Genomic DNA, 16878 nt, shown 5'->3' on the forward strand with positions numbered 1-16878 from the left:
ATCTCTCTCATGAATATTCATTGTGGATATCCTGAAAACCTGACTGGCTGGGGTGCCTCCAGGACCAGGTTTGGGAATTACTGCTTTAAGAACTTTAAGAAAGCTTTAAAAACATGGCTATTTAAACAAGGTCAACTAAAAAGAGAGCTGCTTTACCATTTCTCAGTGTTTATTCCTTATCCCCTGGTCCTCGCTCTGTACTCTATCCCTCTCTCCCTTCCCGGTTACCTTTCCCCTCTTTCTTGTCCCTTTAACCACCTCTCATATAATACATTGATTGTTCTGTTGCTGACTGATAAATCCTTTCCTATCAAATATTGTAGTTCTTTTCCAACTCTGTTATTTTAGTCTGTAAACCAAGTTAGCTTAAAAAAAGGGGGGGGGGGGACCAAAAAGCATTTACAATTAATTCAAATAAGTGAACATAAGGAACATGGCAGGGGACAACACTCAAGGCATGATGCTGCTGCCTGCAAACATAGGATTTACTAAGGAAGAAAATGTACAGCAGCTATGCCAGGGGGAAAACCTGAGTGAAGAAATGTCTTAAATTTCTTAAGTGAGAGCTCGGTTCTAGAAGGAGATTATTCCAAAAGGAAGGATTAAGGTGTCCGATACAGTCCAAATGAACCTGATGGAAGGAGGGGACAGTCAAAATATTCTGACAGGAGTGAAGAGTCCTTTGAGGGCAGCGTGGAATCAGCAAACTTAGATAGAGAGAGAGAGAGAGAGAGAGAGAAAGAAAGAAAGAAAGACCAGTGTAGAAGACACAGGGAGCAAGTGTCCAAACAGAAAGAGAGAAGTAATATGACCGTATTTTCTCAAACCAAAGACTAATGTAACGGCAGTATTTTGTAATAATTGAAGTCTTCCTACGTAAGTGACTGGATTATTGTAACTCCCTGTATCAGACATGCCAAACTGGAAATTACCAAAGCAAGCAGGAAGAGATGAAGGAAAGATCAGATAGATTGAATCTGTCTTCTTGCAAAGTAACACAGAGACGGTATTGGAGATTTAGATCTTGAAGGCAAGGCGCTTATCAAAAACAATCCTGAGTATCTTCACAGAATCTCAGAAGGAGAGTTGGATTCTCTTAGTACTTAGTGTAGCTAGGCTAAAGGACCACAGGCACCTTCCCTCAGCTGTCACTATTTTGGGCTAGAAATCTAAATACCTAGAGTCGTGTTAGAAGGGAGCATGATGAAATCCTTCTTTCCGTTAAGGTTTTCAGGATTTAGCCACCACATGTATTTTTTAGCTTGTTATTTGCACGTTTACCTGCTTTTGTCCAAATACAGCACCAATGTTTTCCTTCACACCACTAGTGCTCCCGCTGGAACACACTACAGGGTTCCTCTTCCCTTGGCCCACCTGATTAGTGCAATTTATTCGAATGCCTGCTGAAATTATACAGTATGCCTGTAACACCTGCACCATTTTGGCATATTCCTGGTAGGGAAAAAAAAAAAAAAAAAAAGAGAGACAAATCATTAGATTATAAAATACAGTGATTGTTACAGGCCCTAATATAGATTAACAACAACAACAACAACATAATATGAGGTATAGAGAACACAAATAATCAAAGCAGAAAATCACTCATCGATTCTTACCATCTTTAAATAACCAAGCTTATAGAAGGAAAAAAGCCTCAGAATTCTGTCTCAACTTGCTTCTTTCAGGTCTCCCACTTTGCCATCTCTGTTTCAATCTGTTCAAAATTCTGCTGCACGACTAATATTCCGCCAGGGTCGTTATGCTCATATTAGCCCTCTCCTCAAGGCACTTCACTGGCTTCCTATCCGTTTCCGCATACAGTTCAAACTCCTCTTATTGACCTATAAGTGCATTCACTCTGCAGCTCCTCAGTACCTCTCCACTCTCATCTCTCCCTACATTCCTCCCCGGGAACTCCGTTCACTGGGTAAATCTCTCTTATCTGCACCCTTCTCCTCCACTGCTAACTCCAGACTCCGTTTCTTTTATCTTGCTGTACCATATGCCTGGAATAGACTTCCTGAGCCGGTACGTCAAGCTCCATCTCTGGCCGTCTTCAAATCTAAGCTAAAAGATCACCTTTTTGATGCTGCTTTTAACTCCTAACTCTTATTCACTTGTTCAGAACCCTTATTTTATTAATATTCCCTTATCTCTTGTTTGTCCTGTTTGTCTGTCCTAATTAGATTGTAAGCTCTGTCGAGCAGGGACTGTCTCTTTATGTTCAAGTGTACAGCGCTGCGTACGTGTAGTATGATAAGTAGTAGTAGTAGTAGTAGTAGAACTACACTTTTGTAAGCTCTCTTTGGTTACCCTTTCGGTCCTTTTCTCATTCTACATTTCTTGTGAAGATTACCCTCTCCCTTACATCGTTTCACTTCTTCCCGCTCCATTTTTACCTATCTCAGAAACAGAGGTAAATGAAACCTTTGGCAATCTCTCACAACCGTATCCTACTAAAGAAATGTTTTAACTTCACTGACTCAGTACAGCTGTAAAATATAATATTATACACCGTAAACCTGAAAATATAACTTACATAAAGTACATAAATATTGCCATACTGGTACAGACCAAAGGTCCATCAAGCCCAGCATCCTGTTTCCAACAGTGGCCAATCCAGGTCACAAATACCTGGCAAGATCCCCAAAAAAGTACAAAACATTTTATGCTGCTTATCCCATAAGTACATAAGTAATGCCATACTGGGAAAAGACCAAGGGTCCATCGAGCCCAGCATCCTGTCCACGACAGCGGCCAATCCAGGCCAAGGGCACCTGGCAAGCTTCCCAGAAATAAGCAGTGGGATTTCCCCATTTTCCCCATTAAAAGTTTTGTTTCCTTTGTGGTTTCAGAGCTTGCTTTGACAGTTCTTCCATAAACTAGCATCAATATACCCAGCTACCAATGAAGCCTACTCAAGGTGTGTGGCTTGATAAGCAGTAATCAACTAGCATTCAAATACACTTTTTTCCTAGACTGGCAGAGTTAAAATGCTTTCTTCCCTTTCTGTTCAGACATCTTTTCTGCATGTACCTTTTTAGCATTTCGCTGTAATTCTTTATGTCGTACAGGCAAAGTATAAAACAGCTGCTGAACGCTGACCGTGGTTCCCTGCTGGCGGGGAAAAGGCACTTTCTGAATAATTTTTCCATTCTGATCAAATACTAAACGAGTCCCAACCTTTGCTGATTTGTGACAGGTAATGATAGTAACATCACTAGAAAAAAAAAAAAAGCAGAAAAAAAAAGAAAAATATATAAACAACCGAGGTTACTTGAATAAATATTACAGTGTCTTAAGACTAGCAATGAGGGATCAAGAGATCCTGGATACTAAGGTCACCTGATAAATGCACCAAATTATTTCCAAAATATAAAGCATGGTATATGTAAAATGTGCTCAATAAGACTAGAAGTTTAATACTAAGACTAGAAATGGTTAAGAATCTACTTACCAAGAATAAAATGCACTCGCCATGTACCTGCTTTCCATTTCAGCCTCCTGCTCCAATAATTGGGGTTTTTTTTTTGTAGGGGTGAGTGAAAGGTGATGGTCACAGAAATATATGACAACTGCATTCTGGATTCTCCCCAGCAGATATAACTCATCCCCACCCAAATGCATCCCTCTCAATCTCCTCCTCCATACCACCCTTCATCCCATTCAGTACACCCTGATTATATTCCTGTTACAATCCACCTCCAAGACAAAAGCAGTCCTCTCCCCTCTTCTAGACCTTGTCCCTTGCGAACCCACTTCTTCCCTCTCCTCACTTTACTTTCTACAGGCCTCTCATTCCTGTGCTTTCTTGGTCTTCTTCCAGACCCCAACATTTCTTCCTCCTCTGCCCCAAGGGCCCTGATCAAGGCTTAAGGTACCTCCTCCTTCTTTCCTCAGAACAAAGACTCTTCTCTCCCACTCCTGAGGCTGTCACCCAAGAAAATGGACTTGCCACAGGGGAGCGTAAGGTACATTTTCAAAACTCTGCCAATGGCAATTTTAATTTAATGGCTTCATTTACTATAGCAAGTTGAAACAGCACAAACAGATAAAGAAAACCACATGCTAATACAATAAATGGCATATAACACACAAAAAAAAATGCTGAACAGCAATACTGATGGAGCCCATTCAAAGTGAATGGGCTTTGTCGGCATTACCGCACCGGGAACCGCTTGCGTGGCTTGATAAAAGAGGCCCAAAATGCATTACTGTGGAACACGCTTAGGGGATCCACGGTAATTTTGGCAACTGTGCATGCGAAAAAATAGATTTTATTTTTTAGCACTGGGGGCAGGTCGGGGAACGAAGAGTAGGCGTTTACTGCGCTAAACAGTTAGCACAGCTACATCGCCGCATGCTGATTAGCACGTGGCTAGCGCACGAGACCTTCCCACCTACGTAATAGGTGGCGACAGGGGCTCACGTGCTAATGGGGAAATTAGCGCACAGCCATTATTGGATGAAGATAAAAATGTGCCTTTTACTGCGCGCTAAAAGTGGCCTTAGTGTGCGGGAAAGACCTGCATTGGGGCTACCGCTGGCCACATGTTAGCATTGCTTGGTGAAAGGACCTCAATTTGCTACTGGAAGAAGTCAAATAAAAATAAGTTTAGAATAACTAAAAATGAATAATTCCGGGCTTCAAATTTCAAGAGACATATGGAGATTCAACCTGAACCCTCGTGAAGGTTAACATTACTACCTTAATGCACACAGTGAACTCAGAGCCTCTCCTCGGAACCCAAATGTTGCCACGTGAACTAGATCAGAGAAATCCTGGAGCTTGGACGTGTGGTGCTTCAGAGCTGGAAAAAGGATTGGTAAAATGGTATTGAGTATATATGTAATACACCCAACTTAACTGATCACAGACAATTTCATAACTGCTTTTGCTCAATAAATGAAGAATTACAATGTGTAACACTCCATAAGTATGTTACACTAGATACTATCCATACAAAGACTCATGAAAATTTAGATTTTCTAGCTAAAGCCACCAGCTGTATGGAAAATTGTATTAAATAGGGAACTAAAATAAAGCTTAGATCTCCTAATATTTATCCAAATGTCTTCAAATTATAATCAACATCTAAAGCAGAACTTTAAAAAATTTTACTCAGAAAATCCCTTCTCTTAGTACCCTTCTCCACCACCGCCAACTCCAGGCTCCGCCCTTTCTGCCTCGCCTCACCCTATGCTTGGAATAAACTTCCTGAGCCCTCACGCCAAGCCCCCTCCCTGCCCATCTTCAAATCCTTGCTCAAAGCCCACCTCTTCAATGTCACTTTCGGCATCTAACCATTGTACCTCTATCCAGGAAATCTAGACTGCCCAATTTGACTGCCCCTATTTGACGGACTGTACATTTGTCCTTTAGATTGTAAGCTCCTTGAGCAGGGACTGTCCTTCTATGTTAAACTGTACAGCGCTGCGTAACCCTAGTAGCGCTTTAGAAATGTTAAGTAGTAGTAGAAGATAAAAAGATTCAACTTACTTAAGCCTTCAAAGTTTTTTTCTTGTACTCCACAACCATTATCTGAAACTTCCATGTATTCAGTTCCATATTCTTTCAGCTTTATGTCTAAAATAATTAAAAAGGATCTTTAGCAACAGAACATTACCACTGCTAGGTGGCCTTAGGAATTGGCCCAGCAGATACCACTTAGTGCTATATACACAATCACTGCTTTTAAGGGACCTTTTACCAAGGGGTGGTAGGGCTACCTTTGCATTTCCTTGTGCTGGGGGGGGGGGGGGGGTTTACTCAGTGGTGGTGTTGCTCGATTAGCGCTGGAGCCTTCACCGCCTCGTAAGGGCTCCAGCAGTACATGGCCATGTGGCAATTTTTTTCGTTACCGCACAGCCATTTACTGTCCCTTTTAAAAAAATTAAAACAGGCCTTTTTACTGGTAGCAGTAAAAGGTGGCCTCGGTGCGTGCGATTGTCGTGCAGAGGCCACATTTTGGTAAAAGGGCCTCTTAGCTTGCTGCAGATTTCCCCAACTGAAATACAGCATATTTTAATGTCCCCCATGGAGATGACGTTCTCTGCATTACTGTTAGGAGTGGAAAAGGTATTTTCTTATTTTTAAATTTGCTTCTGTCTGTATTCTTTTTTTTTTTTTTTGAAAGACCTCATATATATATATATATATATATATATATATATATATATATATATATATATATATATATATATAATGATATTTTTAATAGGATAAGAAAAAACAAAAATCGGACTGGTTCACAGGGGACCTAATGATTATCATTTATTGACTGAAGCTTGAAAATCAGTCTTCCCTCTCCATGTTCAATCTGTAGGGGAGCTGCAAAATATATATATTTTTTGTTTAATAGCTATGTTCAGTATTGAATTTTGATCTTATTTGGATTTACACCTCACTGTTCTTTTGCTAAAATTAAACTATTAATATGTCACATTCTAATAAATGCAGACGGAAAATGATGGACATACCAATACTTGTTGCTCCAGCATCTAAACTGTTTTCCACCAGTTCTTTCACTGCTGTGCCCAGATTCAGCACAACCTGTCCTGAGCAGATCTGATGAACTGACTTACAGTCTATAGGTTTGATTACTTTAGCGGGTTCTACACTGTAAAAAAAAGAAATTTAAAGTATAAATCATACCGAAGCAGTAACATCACTTTCCTACCAACTTATCCCTTGGTCTGACAACTGAGGGTGAAAAAATGATAGCTTTCTTTCCATAGACCATCCCTCCCCCCCAACCAAACCTCTCAACTTGCCTATAAATGCATCCTGATTTAAACTGACAGTCCTTTAGTAGACTTTTATTGGATACTGCTAATTTAAGATATATTCGTTTGAAAGCTGATGCATATCATGGAAATCAACTACACTATTCTTAAAAATCCTTTGGGACACAACGTATTTATTTTATTTATTTATTTAGATTTTGCTGACACCTTTTTCAGTAGTAGCTCAAGGTGAGTTACACTCAGGGACACTGGATATTTCTCTGTCCCAGGTGGGCTCACAATCTAAGTCTGTACCTGAGGCAATGGAGGTTTCTGCCAGGTACTTGTGACCTGAATTGGCCCCTGTTGGAAGCAAGATACTGGTCTAAATGGACTACTGGTCTGGCCCAGTATGACTATTCTTATGTTCTTATAATGGGTGGTGATAGGGGCTCATGCACTAATGGGAAAATTAGTGCATGGCCATTAATAGTGAAAATAGAAAAATCAGCCATTTTACTCCTGCAGAAAAATTACCTTAGTGCGCAGGAATCACCCATGTAGGAATGACCCTTAGCTAACAAATATGTATTTGTGAATAATTTTGTTCAGAAAACTTCATAATAAAAATGGACTAAGGGCCCTCTTTACTAAGCTGTGCTACAGACACAGGCTATGCTAGAGACAACCATGGGAATATATGGGCATCTCTAGTGTTTAGCAAACACTAATTTTAGCACGCAATAAAAACGCTAGCGCACCTTAGTAAACAGGGCCCTAAGAATACACTTTGATTTGATTCTAATCCCAGCAACACTCACACGTGACTGCTTTTACTAGAAACAGGAAACAAGGATCAGCTACTGTATAAATAAGAATACAACTTCATGCTCACAGATTGTTTTCTGGAGCAAACAAGGATAAATCTGGTTAATAATGGTATAAAAAATAGTTGTATTTCTTTTCCTTTGCCCCTGTCAAAAGTGACCAGGTGTGCACCTGGCAAGAGCATATGGACACCTCTGCAATGTTGCTGGGCTGAAACCACCACTCATTCCACACTGGTCAGCTGGACTAGAAGCCAATAACCTAGAGGTGAAATGGTGTGTGACAATGTAATTATGTCCCCCCCCCCCCCCAGTACTTGCTAAATACAGTTTAATATAAGTGAACAGAAAGCATGGAAGTCAGAAGGCACACATACAATCCTAAAATCATATTTATTCAGAGGATTTTGATTTATGTTTTGGAGATGTTTTTAATTGCAAACTGCTCAGATATGCAAATGAGTAAGCAGTACATCAAATAAATAAAACACAAGTATAAAAACCAAGTTATTGTGATATGGTGACAAACTGTTTCCACTTCACCTAGAAAGTACTCTGGAATATGGCAGCAATTTTCAAGTACCCAAAATATAACATAGTCTTAAAGTACAATAATAATTTTAAAAAAGTAATGTAAAGCATGCACCTTAAAAGCAGCCACATATTTTGCACCTATGCTTTTGTGTGGGTAGTTAAAATACATGCATACTTATGAAAATATCATGCAGGGGCAGTGGGACACCTTTTTTGTTGAAGGGGCAAACAAACCAATTTCTGGCCCTGCCCCCAAGCTTAAAATATTGGTAAGGCCAGAGTACTAGTGGGCCACTGCCTATGTCACACTTTGGTGCCAACATTTCAAAATGATTGTAGGTGCCAAACATAATGCAAATTACCTCTCCTTGGGTACAATAAAGGACCCTGCTCAATACTGAGGGTTGCTCTGTAATCAGGACCCACCGAGTTAGTCCCTATGATGTCATGGATGCCTGTTAGATTTCTCCATGGGCATGGATGCCTCCTTACAACCTGGCTGTACGTGGTATTGATTAGAAAGCTGTATATCTTTTTAGCCGGACTGTGGGTATCTATTTTTCTGATAGGCCAATTTACTCAGATAAACTGCTTTGAAAACAGTCTTCCCATTATGCATGCTGCTACCTACTACCAAAAAAGAACATTTCCAGAAACTGTAGCAAAATCAGAATAGAACCATATTGCCTACAAAAAGTATCAGCTATGAACAAAATTTTAAAAGCTACAAAAAGTATCAGCTATTCATGAAGAAAATTTTAAAAGCTATGAAAGTTCGACTCCTGTCATTACAATGTGTTTGAATATTATTTAATTCAATAATGCATGTACTGAAGATTCAACTCTCTTCAATGCCTACATAAATTAATAGCACTCACCAAACCACCTCCATAGTACAAATTTAGGCCAGATGCAAAAAGCTGACCCAGGCTAATAACATCATGGTGCATATTTAAACCTCATACAGCAAGACAGCAATCACGCTCCCTGATAAAGGGATTAAACCTAGCAAAAGTGACCGAAGGAACTCCATAACGGGCGCCAAACTCTGCAGGTCCAAAAGTGTAGTGGGCGCATTTCCCATGCAACACTCTGATACGTCAAACTGTTCCACATCTAAAGCCAAGGAGCCAACCAGATTGCCTCTTCCGTTATTGGCCGCTGAATTAAAAGTTCGGCCTATTTTAACATCCTCCACTTCCGCATAACTGCTAAGGTTTTCCCATTTGCTTCTCTGTTTTATCGGTGCACGAAAAATAGGTTCCCCTTTTTTGGTGTAAGAAAATCTCTCCTCAGCCATAGCTTTGAAACAAAACAAACGTAATTGTAACAGCTTGGGGAGTTAGAGAAGGCAAATATTTCAAACTTCATTGCAAAACACTTTCACAGCCTAGTCGGCCAAGAACGAGGCTTGGAACGCATGATTCCCTCTCTGAGTCTGACCTCAGAGCGAACCACCAGCGGCGTTTCTGCGTCTGTCTTTGGTGCCGAATCCGATTGGTGGTGTTTCTGTCGTGTGGCTCTAGTAGGGGTGGGGCGTAAACTCACGGTCGGTCTTGTTGCAGTGCTGGTATTGCTTTGCTTCTCGCACCTTTTTGTTTTACGCTTCGTGGCAGCTATGCCCATGTACAAGGTAAATCCATATGTCTGCAGCGGGATTGAGCTAGATTTGCCCACTTGCATGTACAAGTTACCTAACATCCAGGGGAACTGCGGAGCAGTCGATCAGGTAGGACATGGTTAGGGGAGGAATCTGTATGACCCCCGCGGTACGCCGGGAACATGGAACTTCTTGGGCCGCACGTGCGACCAGACAAGAGAACGAAAAGGAAAAACCTTACTCCCGGTCCCGAGTACACGCTTTTCCTCGCTGTTTATCGGAAAAACTGGGCGGCCTGGTTGCCGGTTCGTCGTTACAGAAAGTGACACGTGCCCTGTGTTGGCTAAGGTTCTGTTATCCTAAGTGACTCGGAGCCCCGGCTTTTTAAAACAAGGAAGTTTGATAACATCTCCTTGCTTTATGTAAAAAAACTAATCAGCACGGTTCCACTTTCCACGCATCTCCATTGCTGGGAAAGTCAATCAGGGCTGATGTGTCGAGAAGCTAGCTGAATGGCGTCACCCAGGTAAACATTTGCGCTGGCAGTGATGGAAAGACTCCCATCTTGCCCCGTCAGTATTGTGGATCTGTAGTGAGGGGTGCGTCTGGGCGTAGCCAGACAACAGATTTTAGGTGGGCCTAGGCAAGAAGTGGGTGGGCAACAAGTGTTCTCTCTCTCCCACCCCCCACCAAACAAGCATGCGTATATGCTGGTATCGTGGACAGTAACATTTCGTTACCATCAGGAGGAAGACTTCAGCTGGTGGCGCTTGGGATCCCCACCAGCTACTACTAGACATGTGCTACTGTTGGGTGGGCCTGAGCCCTAATAGGTCCACGTGTGGCTATGCCACTGAAGCGGTCAGGGGAATAACAAGTAGTAAGCCTGCAGAAGTTAGGGTAATGCAATTCTAGACCAGTGATTCGGTACTCTACTGGAGGCATACCCAGTGTTTTCAGGCGACCTGTTGCTTGTAAAATCATGAAAACCAGACTGGCTGCATGTGATTCCAAGAAAGGGGTGAGAAGCTATACTGATTTGTATAGTTATCTTATCAAACATTCCTGCTCAAAACCTGCCCTAAGTTTACTTCTGTTGATAGGGCCATTCCAAAAATGGGTAAACATTCTGAATAAGGATGTTTGTTTCACTTTCACTTTGTTCATCAGTTGCAGGACATTAGGGCTTGAGGTCAATGCAGTAAGCCCTGCATAACACAGCAAGCTCCTTGCATATAGCATTAAATAACAGGAGGAGTGGCCTAGTGGTTAGAGCACCGGTCTTGATATTCAGAGGTTACCGATTCAAATCCCACTGTTACTGCTTGTGATATTGGGAAGTCACTTAACCCTCCATTGCCTCGGGTACAAAATTAGATTGTGAGCCCGGTCAGAACATACATAAATATTGCCTTCATATCAATGTGAGCAGGGATTGGCTCGACCACTAACACAAAGGGAGGGGGGGAAGGCCAGACTCTCCAATTCTAGTGCCCTACCCCTCACACAGAACAAAAGCCTTGATGGCCCATTTGCTCTTGCCTTCATCTTAGGAAATGAAGGTACTCGACTCTCCATGATGCTTTGGGATTCATAAATGCATTCTGTGGTCAATATATCAAGATTATAGTTTTGTATATACATGGACCATTTATGGTATATTAGGATTCGGGCAATTGAATAAGGTTTTCTTTTCACACGTTGTTTTGAGCTTTGGGATTCACACATAGGGTTGGTATACCTGCCTGACTGATCCAGTGGCGTGCATTGTGACACTTTATGTGGTGTGAAGTGCTGATTCCTTCCAAGATAATATAGAGACAGGAGGGAATGTGCAGCATATTTCCTGTCTGCAGCTCTAGAGGTGTTGGGGGGAGTATGAATGTCCTCTTGAGCCTCAAGGTATTTTTTGAGGGGGAGATGGTTAGGAGGTGCAAGGGAGCCACTTAAGCCACCAGGGAAATCTGGAGGGGGGGGGGGGGGGATTGGAGATCAAGGGCCACCACTGAATTTTTGTTCACTGTGAGTCCCTGGAGCAGTTTTAGTGGGTGCAGTGCACTTCAGGCAGGCGGACCCAGGCGCATCCCCGCTACCTGTTACACTTGTGCTGGTAAATGTGAGCCCTTCAAAACTCACCCGAAACCCACTGGATCCACATGTAAGTGCCCCCCTTCACCCCTTAGGGCTATGGTAGTGGTGCTATGCACCTGGGAGCAATTTGTGAAGTCCACTGCAGTGCCCCCTAGGATGCCCGGTTGGTGTCCTGGCATGTCAGGGGGACCAGTGCACTAAGAATGCTGGCTCCTCCCACGACCAAATGCCTTGGATTTGGTTGTTTTTGAGATGGGCGTCCTCGGTTTCCATTATGGCAGAAAATCTGGGACAACCATCTCAACATTTAGGTCGACCTAAATGTTGAGATTTGGGCGTCCCCGACCGTATTATAGAAACAAAAGATGGACACCCATCTTGTTTCGATAATATGGGTTTCCCCGCCCCTTCACCGGGACGTCCTTAGAGATGGTCGTCCCCGCTCGATTATGCCCCTCCACGTAAACTGCTTTGAACATAGTTGCAAAAACCATAGAAAGGCAGTATATCAAGTCCCTTTCCCCCTAGTAGATGCATACAGTTCTGAACTAAGCTGTGGCAATTTGTTGTAATGATAAATAATCCTCATGATCTGGATTTCAGTCTTAAGTAAACCATTGTCTTTTCACTAGTATCTGAAATAATATTTTTCCTTGCTATCTGCAATTATTGTTGCAAGAAGGTACAACCAGTAAAGTGCATAGGTTGTCTCTGGAGAAATAAACTTAATTATTTGAATACTACTATAAATACTGTATACATGAAGGACTTGATTTTCTAAGCTCTTCTCCCTATAGAAACAAAATGGGAATAAAGCTGTTGTAAATCAGGTCCTAAATATCATAAAATGTGCAGGAGCTCACTATTTTCATTTGTGTTTATGTAAGTCACATTTGTAAATTAAAAATGCATGCTTCCAGCATTTATTATCCAATATTTCTTTTATTAACTATAGTGTTTTATGTTTAGGAGGAGGCTGACCCATCACTCCAAACACTTGAAGCCCGTCAAGAGGAAATCTTGAAACGCTTGTATGAACTGAAAGCTGCAGTTGATGGGTTGTCAAAGATGATACAAACTCCAGATGCTGACTTGGATGTAACTAGCATCATTCAAGCTGATGAATGTACTCCTTTAAGCACAAGCACTGCAGACCTAGACTCAGTTCTTGGAAAGGCAAGTTCTGCGTAGACAGTGCTAAATGCAGCTTAGTTAATCTGGAAATGTGTGTTTCACTCATTGCTGAGACAAAATTTAAAGGGAGAGGGAATGGGATTTGATATGTTGCCTTTGTGGTTACAATCAAAGTAGTTTACATATTATATACAGGTACTTATTTTGTACCCGGGGCAATGAAGGTTTAAGTGAGTTGCCGAGAGTCATAAGGAGCTGCAATGAGAATTGAGCCCTGGGCAAGTCACTTCATCTTCCATTGCCCCAGGTACAAAATAAGTACCTGTATAGTGCTGTTGAATTATTTGCAGAGTAAGACAAAATCTTAGTCATTTTTAAAAGAGAGGTTCTGATAGTTCCTCTTCTTCAGGTACTTCAGCTTTAATTTTTATGGCAGGGAAAATATTTTATGTTCTTAGTCTAGAAAATGAAGCAAAACATGCTTATTACAGACTTAAGAGTCTACGGGTCCTGTTTACTAAGCCTCATTGAAAGAATGCTAAAAAATGCTATTACACTTTAGTGTAAAGAGGACCCTAAGTTGGACAAAGAAACATGACAATCTTTTTAAACCAGGTTGAGTGTTCAGTGTGTTAGTTTTTTTTTTTTTTTTTAACTACATTTTAGATTTAACTCATACCTTTTCAGTAATAAGTCAAGGTGAGTTATATTCACGTACACAGGGTTTTTTTTTCCATCCCCTGGAGGGCTTACAAACTTAAGTACCTGCGGTAGTGGAGGGTTAAGGGACTTGCCCAGGAGCACAAGGTGTAGTAGTAGGATTTGAATGGGTTTCCCTCATCAGCCCAGTGCTCAGACTACTAAGCTACTCTTTCACACATAAATAAAATCAATCTGTTACTGTTGAAGTACAGTATAGGGTAGGAAATCCTGCTATTCTTATTCCAGGTCTATATATCACTTCCCTTTCTGAATTCATTACTCAATCTTTCACTTAAATAGCTTGCTTATGAAACATCATGAAATTAGAATCATCTGATTTCTTGCCATTTTGCTTGTAGAAATTGCAGTACTTAAAGGTGTATATAGATAAGCAATTTAGTTACCTATTTTGGGCGGTGAAATGATTTGATACATGCAGGGCTGCGGAATTTTATCTGAGGTTCCCTAAAACAGAACGTCTTTCTAGTTTGTGTCTTTTGTGAAAGAAGTGGAGGTCAGTTTAGTTTTAATAATTTTGTCCCCAGATGGTTCTTTTATTTCTACAAATTATAATTGTCCATATTTTTTCTGCCACAGCTTATATTACCATACCTATTTTTGAATGGCACCCTGTAAGAACACCATCTCAGTAAGGAGTGGCTGAGGTTACACTATAGTGGAACAAGCTTTACCAAAAATGTGAGGCTGCATATCAGTGGCATGAACAAGCCTTAGTATATTCTACTGTATACTGTTAAGTGGTAGCATTTACTTTATGTAGTTGATTAACACTATGTATTTTTTCATGTAGGATTATGGTGCACTGAGAGATATTGTTATCAATGCAAACCCATCTCTGCCTCCTCTGTCTCTCATAGTGCTGCACAGCATGCTGTGTGAGCATTATAAAGTTTTATCAGCGGTTCATACACACTCATCTGTGAAAAATGTGCCAGAGCCTCTCCTGAAATGCTTTGGTGATCAGACTAACAAACGTTCACGGCAGGAATACCAGCTGGGCTTTACTCTGATTTGGAAAGATGGTAAGCAAACATTTCTCATGGGAAAAAAGACAAGCTCTTAGGGGCTGTATGCTAATGTCTTTTTATAAAAGTTTAGCAGGGAAAGATTAATTCCAATTTGTTTTAATTCATATGTACCTCTGTGTTTACTAAAATGGAGAAAGAACTGCAGTTTGAATGAAATCCATTTTTTTTATGCAGAAACAAGAGCATAAGAAACTTCGTTTAGTCTTAACTTGCAAGATTCCCTGTGAAAGTTGTTACTCAAGTATTCTTTTTGGTGTCTAGACCCCTCCCTTACTTCAGGCCTGGGTGTTAGGACACATGGTGAAATGAAGACTGGTACATTAGAGCAAAAGAAAATAGCACTTTACACAAAGTGCTAAAAGGATAGTAACTATTGATGGAGAAGGGGGACAAGAGCGCCTGCTGTTCCTATGTGCAGGTACAAGAAGGAATCTGTCCTTTTGGTTTGATGCTGAAACTTTACTCAATGGAGCCTTAACTAAACCCATATTGTGTATGGAGGAGAAGGGGGAAGTAGAAAAAGTGTTGCAAAATCTGAATTTGATCTGTTTAGACCTAAACAAACTCCTCCCCCCCCCCCCCCCCCTCTCAAACAGAAAGCTGTTGCTGCCTACAAGCTCTGCTGGTCTGGTGGCCTCATCAGGGCAGGAGCAATCCCCAGTTGCTCTTGCCTATGCTGGCTCCACAGTCGTGGCTGCTGCGGGAAGTTGCAGTAGCCATTTTGAGTGCAGAGCTGGCATGGGCAGGAGTAACTGAGGATTGCTCCTACTTCGAAGAGGCTACTGGACTATCAAGTCTTGCAGCACAGCCTGCTTTTGGTTTCTGCTGAAACTGTTGAATTTCAGTCAAAATAAAAAAAAAAAAAACTGGTTTAGGGGGAGGCGCTAGTTTAGAACCTAGCAGTGAATTTTTGGGTAGATATAGAAAGCTAAGGTTAGTATGTGCAAGGAAACTGTAAAACAGTTAAGAATTTTGAGAAATATGGGGTGGAAAGTTTACTTCGGGGGGGGGGGGGGGGGGGGGAGAGAGAATCATACAACAATTAAATTTGTGTAATTTCGTTTTTCTTGCAGTTTCTAAGCCACAGATGAAGTTCAGTATTCAGAACATGTGTCCCATTGAAGGAGAAGGCAATATTGCAAGACTTCTCTTCTCACTCTTAGACCATAAGCATACGCTCAATGCAGTAACATTAACTCTGATAGACAGCTGGGTGGATACAGCAATTTTTCAACTAAAAGAGGGTAGTAGTAAAGAGAAAGCAGCTGTTCTGCGCTCCATGAATACTGCCCTGGGCAAATCACTGTGGTTGGTGGGGAATGAGCTTACTGTAGCAGATATTGTAGCTTGGTGTGCTGTTCAGCAGACTGGAAATGCAAATGCTGCCCCAGCCAATGTCCAGAAGTGGATGAAATCCTGTGAGAACTTGCCCCCTTTCAACATGGTACTGAAACTATTGAAATAAATACTTTAACCTCATATTACTACTTTTTAAATAACCTTGTTTTTGACCTGGCAGAAGTTGCTTTTGATAGTTTTAGTCGGGTGTTTTTCCTTTGGTTATTACATACATTTTGAACAAGTGTCTATGTATTATCTAGAACAGGTTTCCTAGTATGAAAAGAAGCATTACCTCAGCAAGGGAAAGCATGTGATGATAAAACAGTCATTAAATGAAAGGTTGGCTCTGAAAAAGCAAGATCGTTGTATTTAAAAGGAGAACACTTCTGCATGGCACTTGCAGCAGTTGTGGAAAGGCTATGGGTTCTAAGAAGTTGTTTAATGTATTCTAATAAACTATTGTCTGACATAAGCCAGTGTAAAAGATCCATCTGTGATACGTCTTAACGTTGATCATGTAAAATGAGTGCATCTGACTGAAAAAGGAGGGTTGGAAGAAGTTGCAGCAGTGTAGAGCGCAGTTTCTCTACGGCAAAGGGAAACTTGTTAGCTTTCCCCCTAGAACAGTCGGCCATTAGTTGATCACTGGAGCAAGCAGCAAGTAAATGAGACAGCAGTTAATGTTACAACCAAGGAGGTTAGATTGAGTACAGGAGACAGCATGGTGTCAAAAGAGCTGAAGCCAATTCGGTTAGTCTCCATTTCCCTCTCTGCACATCTGTCAGTCCTGTTCACCCAAAACAAAGCAAGTAAACCTATGAGCTCCTTTATCCATGTTGTCATTCTTTAGTGTTGGTAGCATTTTTATTTGATT

At 41.2% G+C, this 16878-nt stretch overlaps 2 protein-coding genes across 3 annotated transcripts in view; one reads left to right on the forward strand and one right to left on the reverse strand.

Moving 5' to 3' along the window:
* Nucleotides 1-9183, reverse strand: part of PMS2 (PMS1 homolog 2, mismatch repair system component) — a 32697-nt gene extending 23514 nt beyond the window's left edge. The window contains exons 1-6 of the mRNA XM_030212955.1: nucleotides 8966-9183; nucleotides 6481-6620; nucleotides 5501-5587; nucleotides 4709-4811; nucleotides 3037-3220; nucleotides 1282-1452 (exon numbers count right to left, since the gene is read on the reverse strand). Coding sequence (XP_030068815.1) covers nucleotides 1282-1452; nucleotides 3037-3220; nucleotides 4709-4811; nucleotides 5501-5587; nucleotides 6481-6620; nucleotides 8966-8979 — 699 coding nt within the window. The 5' untranslated portion in view covers nucleotides 8980-9183. The remainder of the gene's footprint in view (nucleotides 1-1281; nucleotides 1453-3036; nucleotides 3221-4708; nucleotides 4812-5500; nucleotides 5588-6480; nucleotides 6621-8965) is intronic.
* A 411-nt stretch (nucleotides 9184-9594) lies between these two features.
* On the forward strand, nucleotides 9595-16476 carry AIMP2 (aminoacyl tRNA synthetase complex interacting multifunctional protein 2). 2 transcript variants are annotated; one of them, XM_030211634.1, is made up of 4 exons: nucleotides 9595-9816; nucleotides 12748-12954; nucleotides 14426-14657; nucleotides 15737-16476. In XM_030211634.1, the coding sequence occupies exons 1-4, from the start codon at nucleotides 9706-9708 to the stop codon at nucleotides 16126-16128; spliced, it is 942 nt and encodes a 313-aa protein (XP_030067494.1). In that variant the 5' UTR covers nucleotides 9595-9705; the 3' UTR covers nucleotides 16129-16476. The 2 variants fall into 2 exon arrangements, with proteins under 2 accessions (XP_030067494.1, XP_030067495.1); XM_030211635.1 differs by having other exon boundaries at nucleotides 9596-9720.
* The last annotated feature ends 402 nt before the right edge of the window (nucleotides 16477-16878 follow it).

Source organism: Microcaecilia unicolor, chromosome 8, assembly GCF_901765095.1.
Source record: "Microcaecilia unicolor chromosome 8, aMicUni1.1, whole genome shotgun sequence".
NCBI lineage: Eukaryota > Metazoa > Chordata > Amphibia > Gymnophiona > Siphonopidae > Microcaecilia > Microcaecilia unicolor.

Bases quoted from the DNA above. Each gene is read 5' to 3' on its own strand.
- AIMP2 (XM_030211634.1), top strand. From the start codon at position 9,706: ATGCCCATGTACAAGGTAAATCCATATGTCTGCAGCGGGATTGAGCTA. The intron at 9,817-12,747 runs GTAGGACATGGT...TTTTATGTTTAG, and splicing joins ACTGCGGAGCAGTCGATCAG to GAGGAGGCTGACCCATCACT. The intron at 12,955-14,425 runs GCAAGTTCTGCG...TTTTTCATGTAG, and splicing joins TAGACTCAGTTCTTGGAAAG to GATTATGGTGCACTGAGAGA.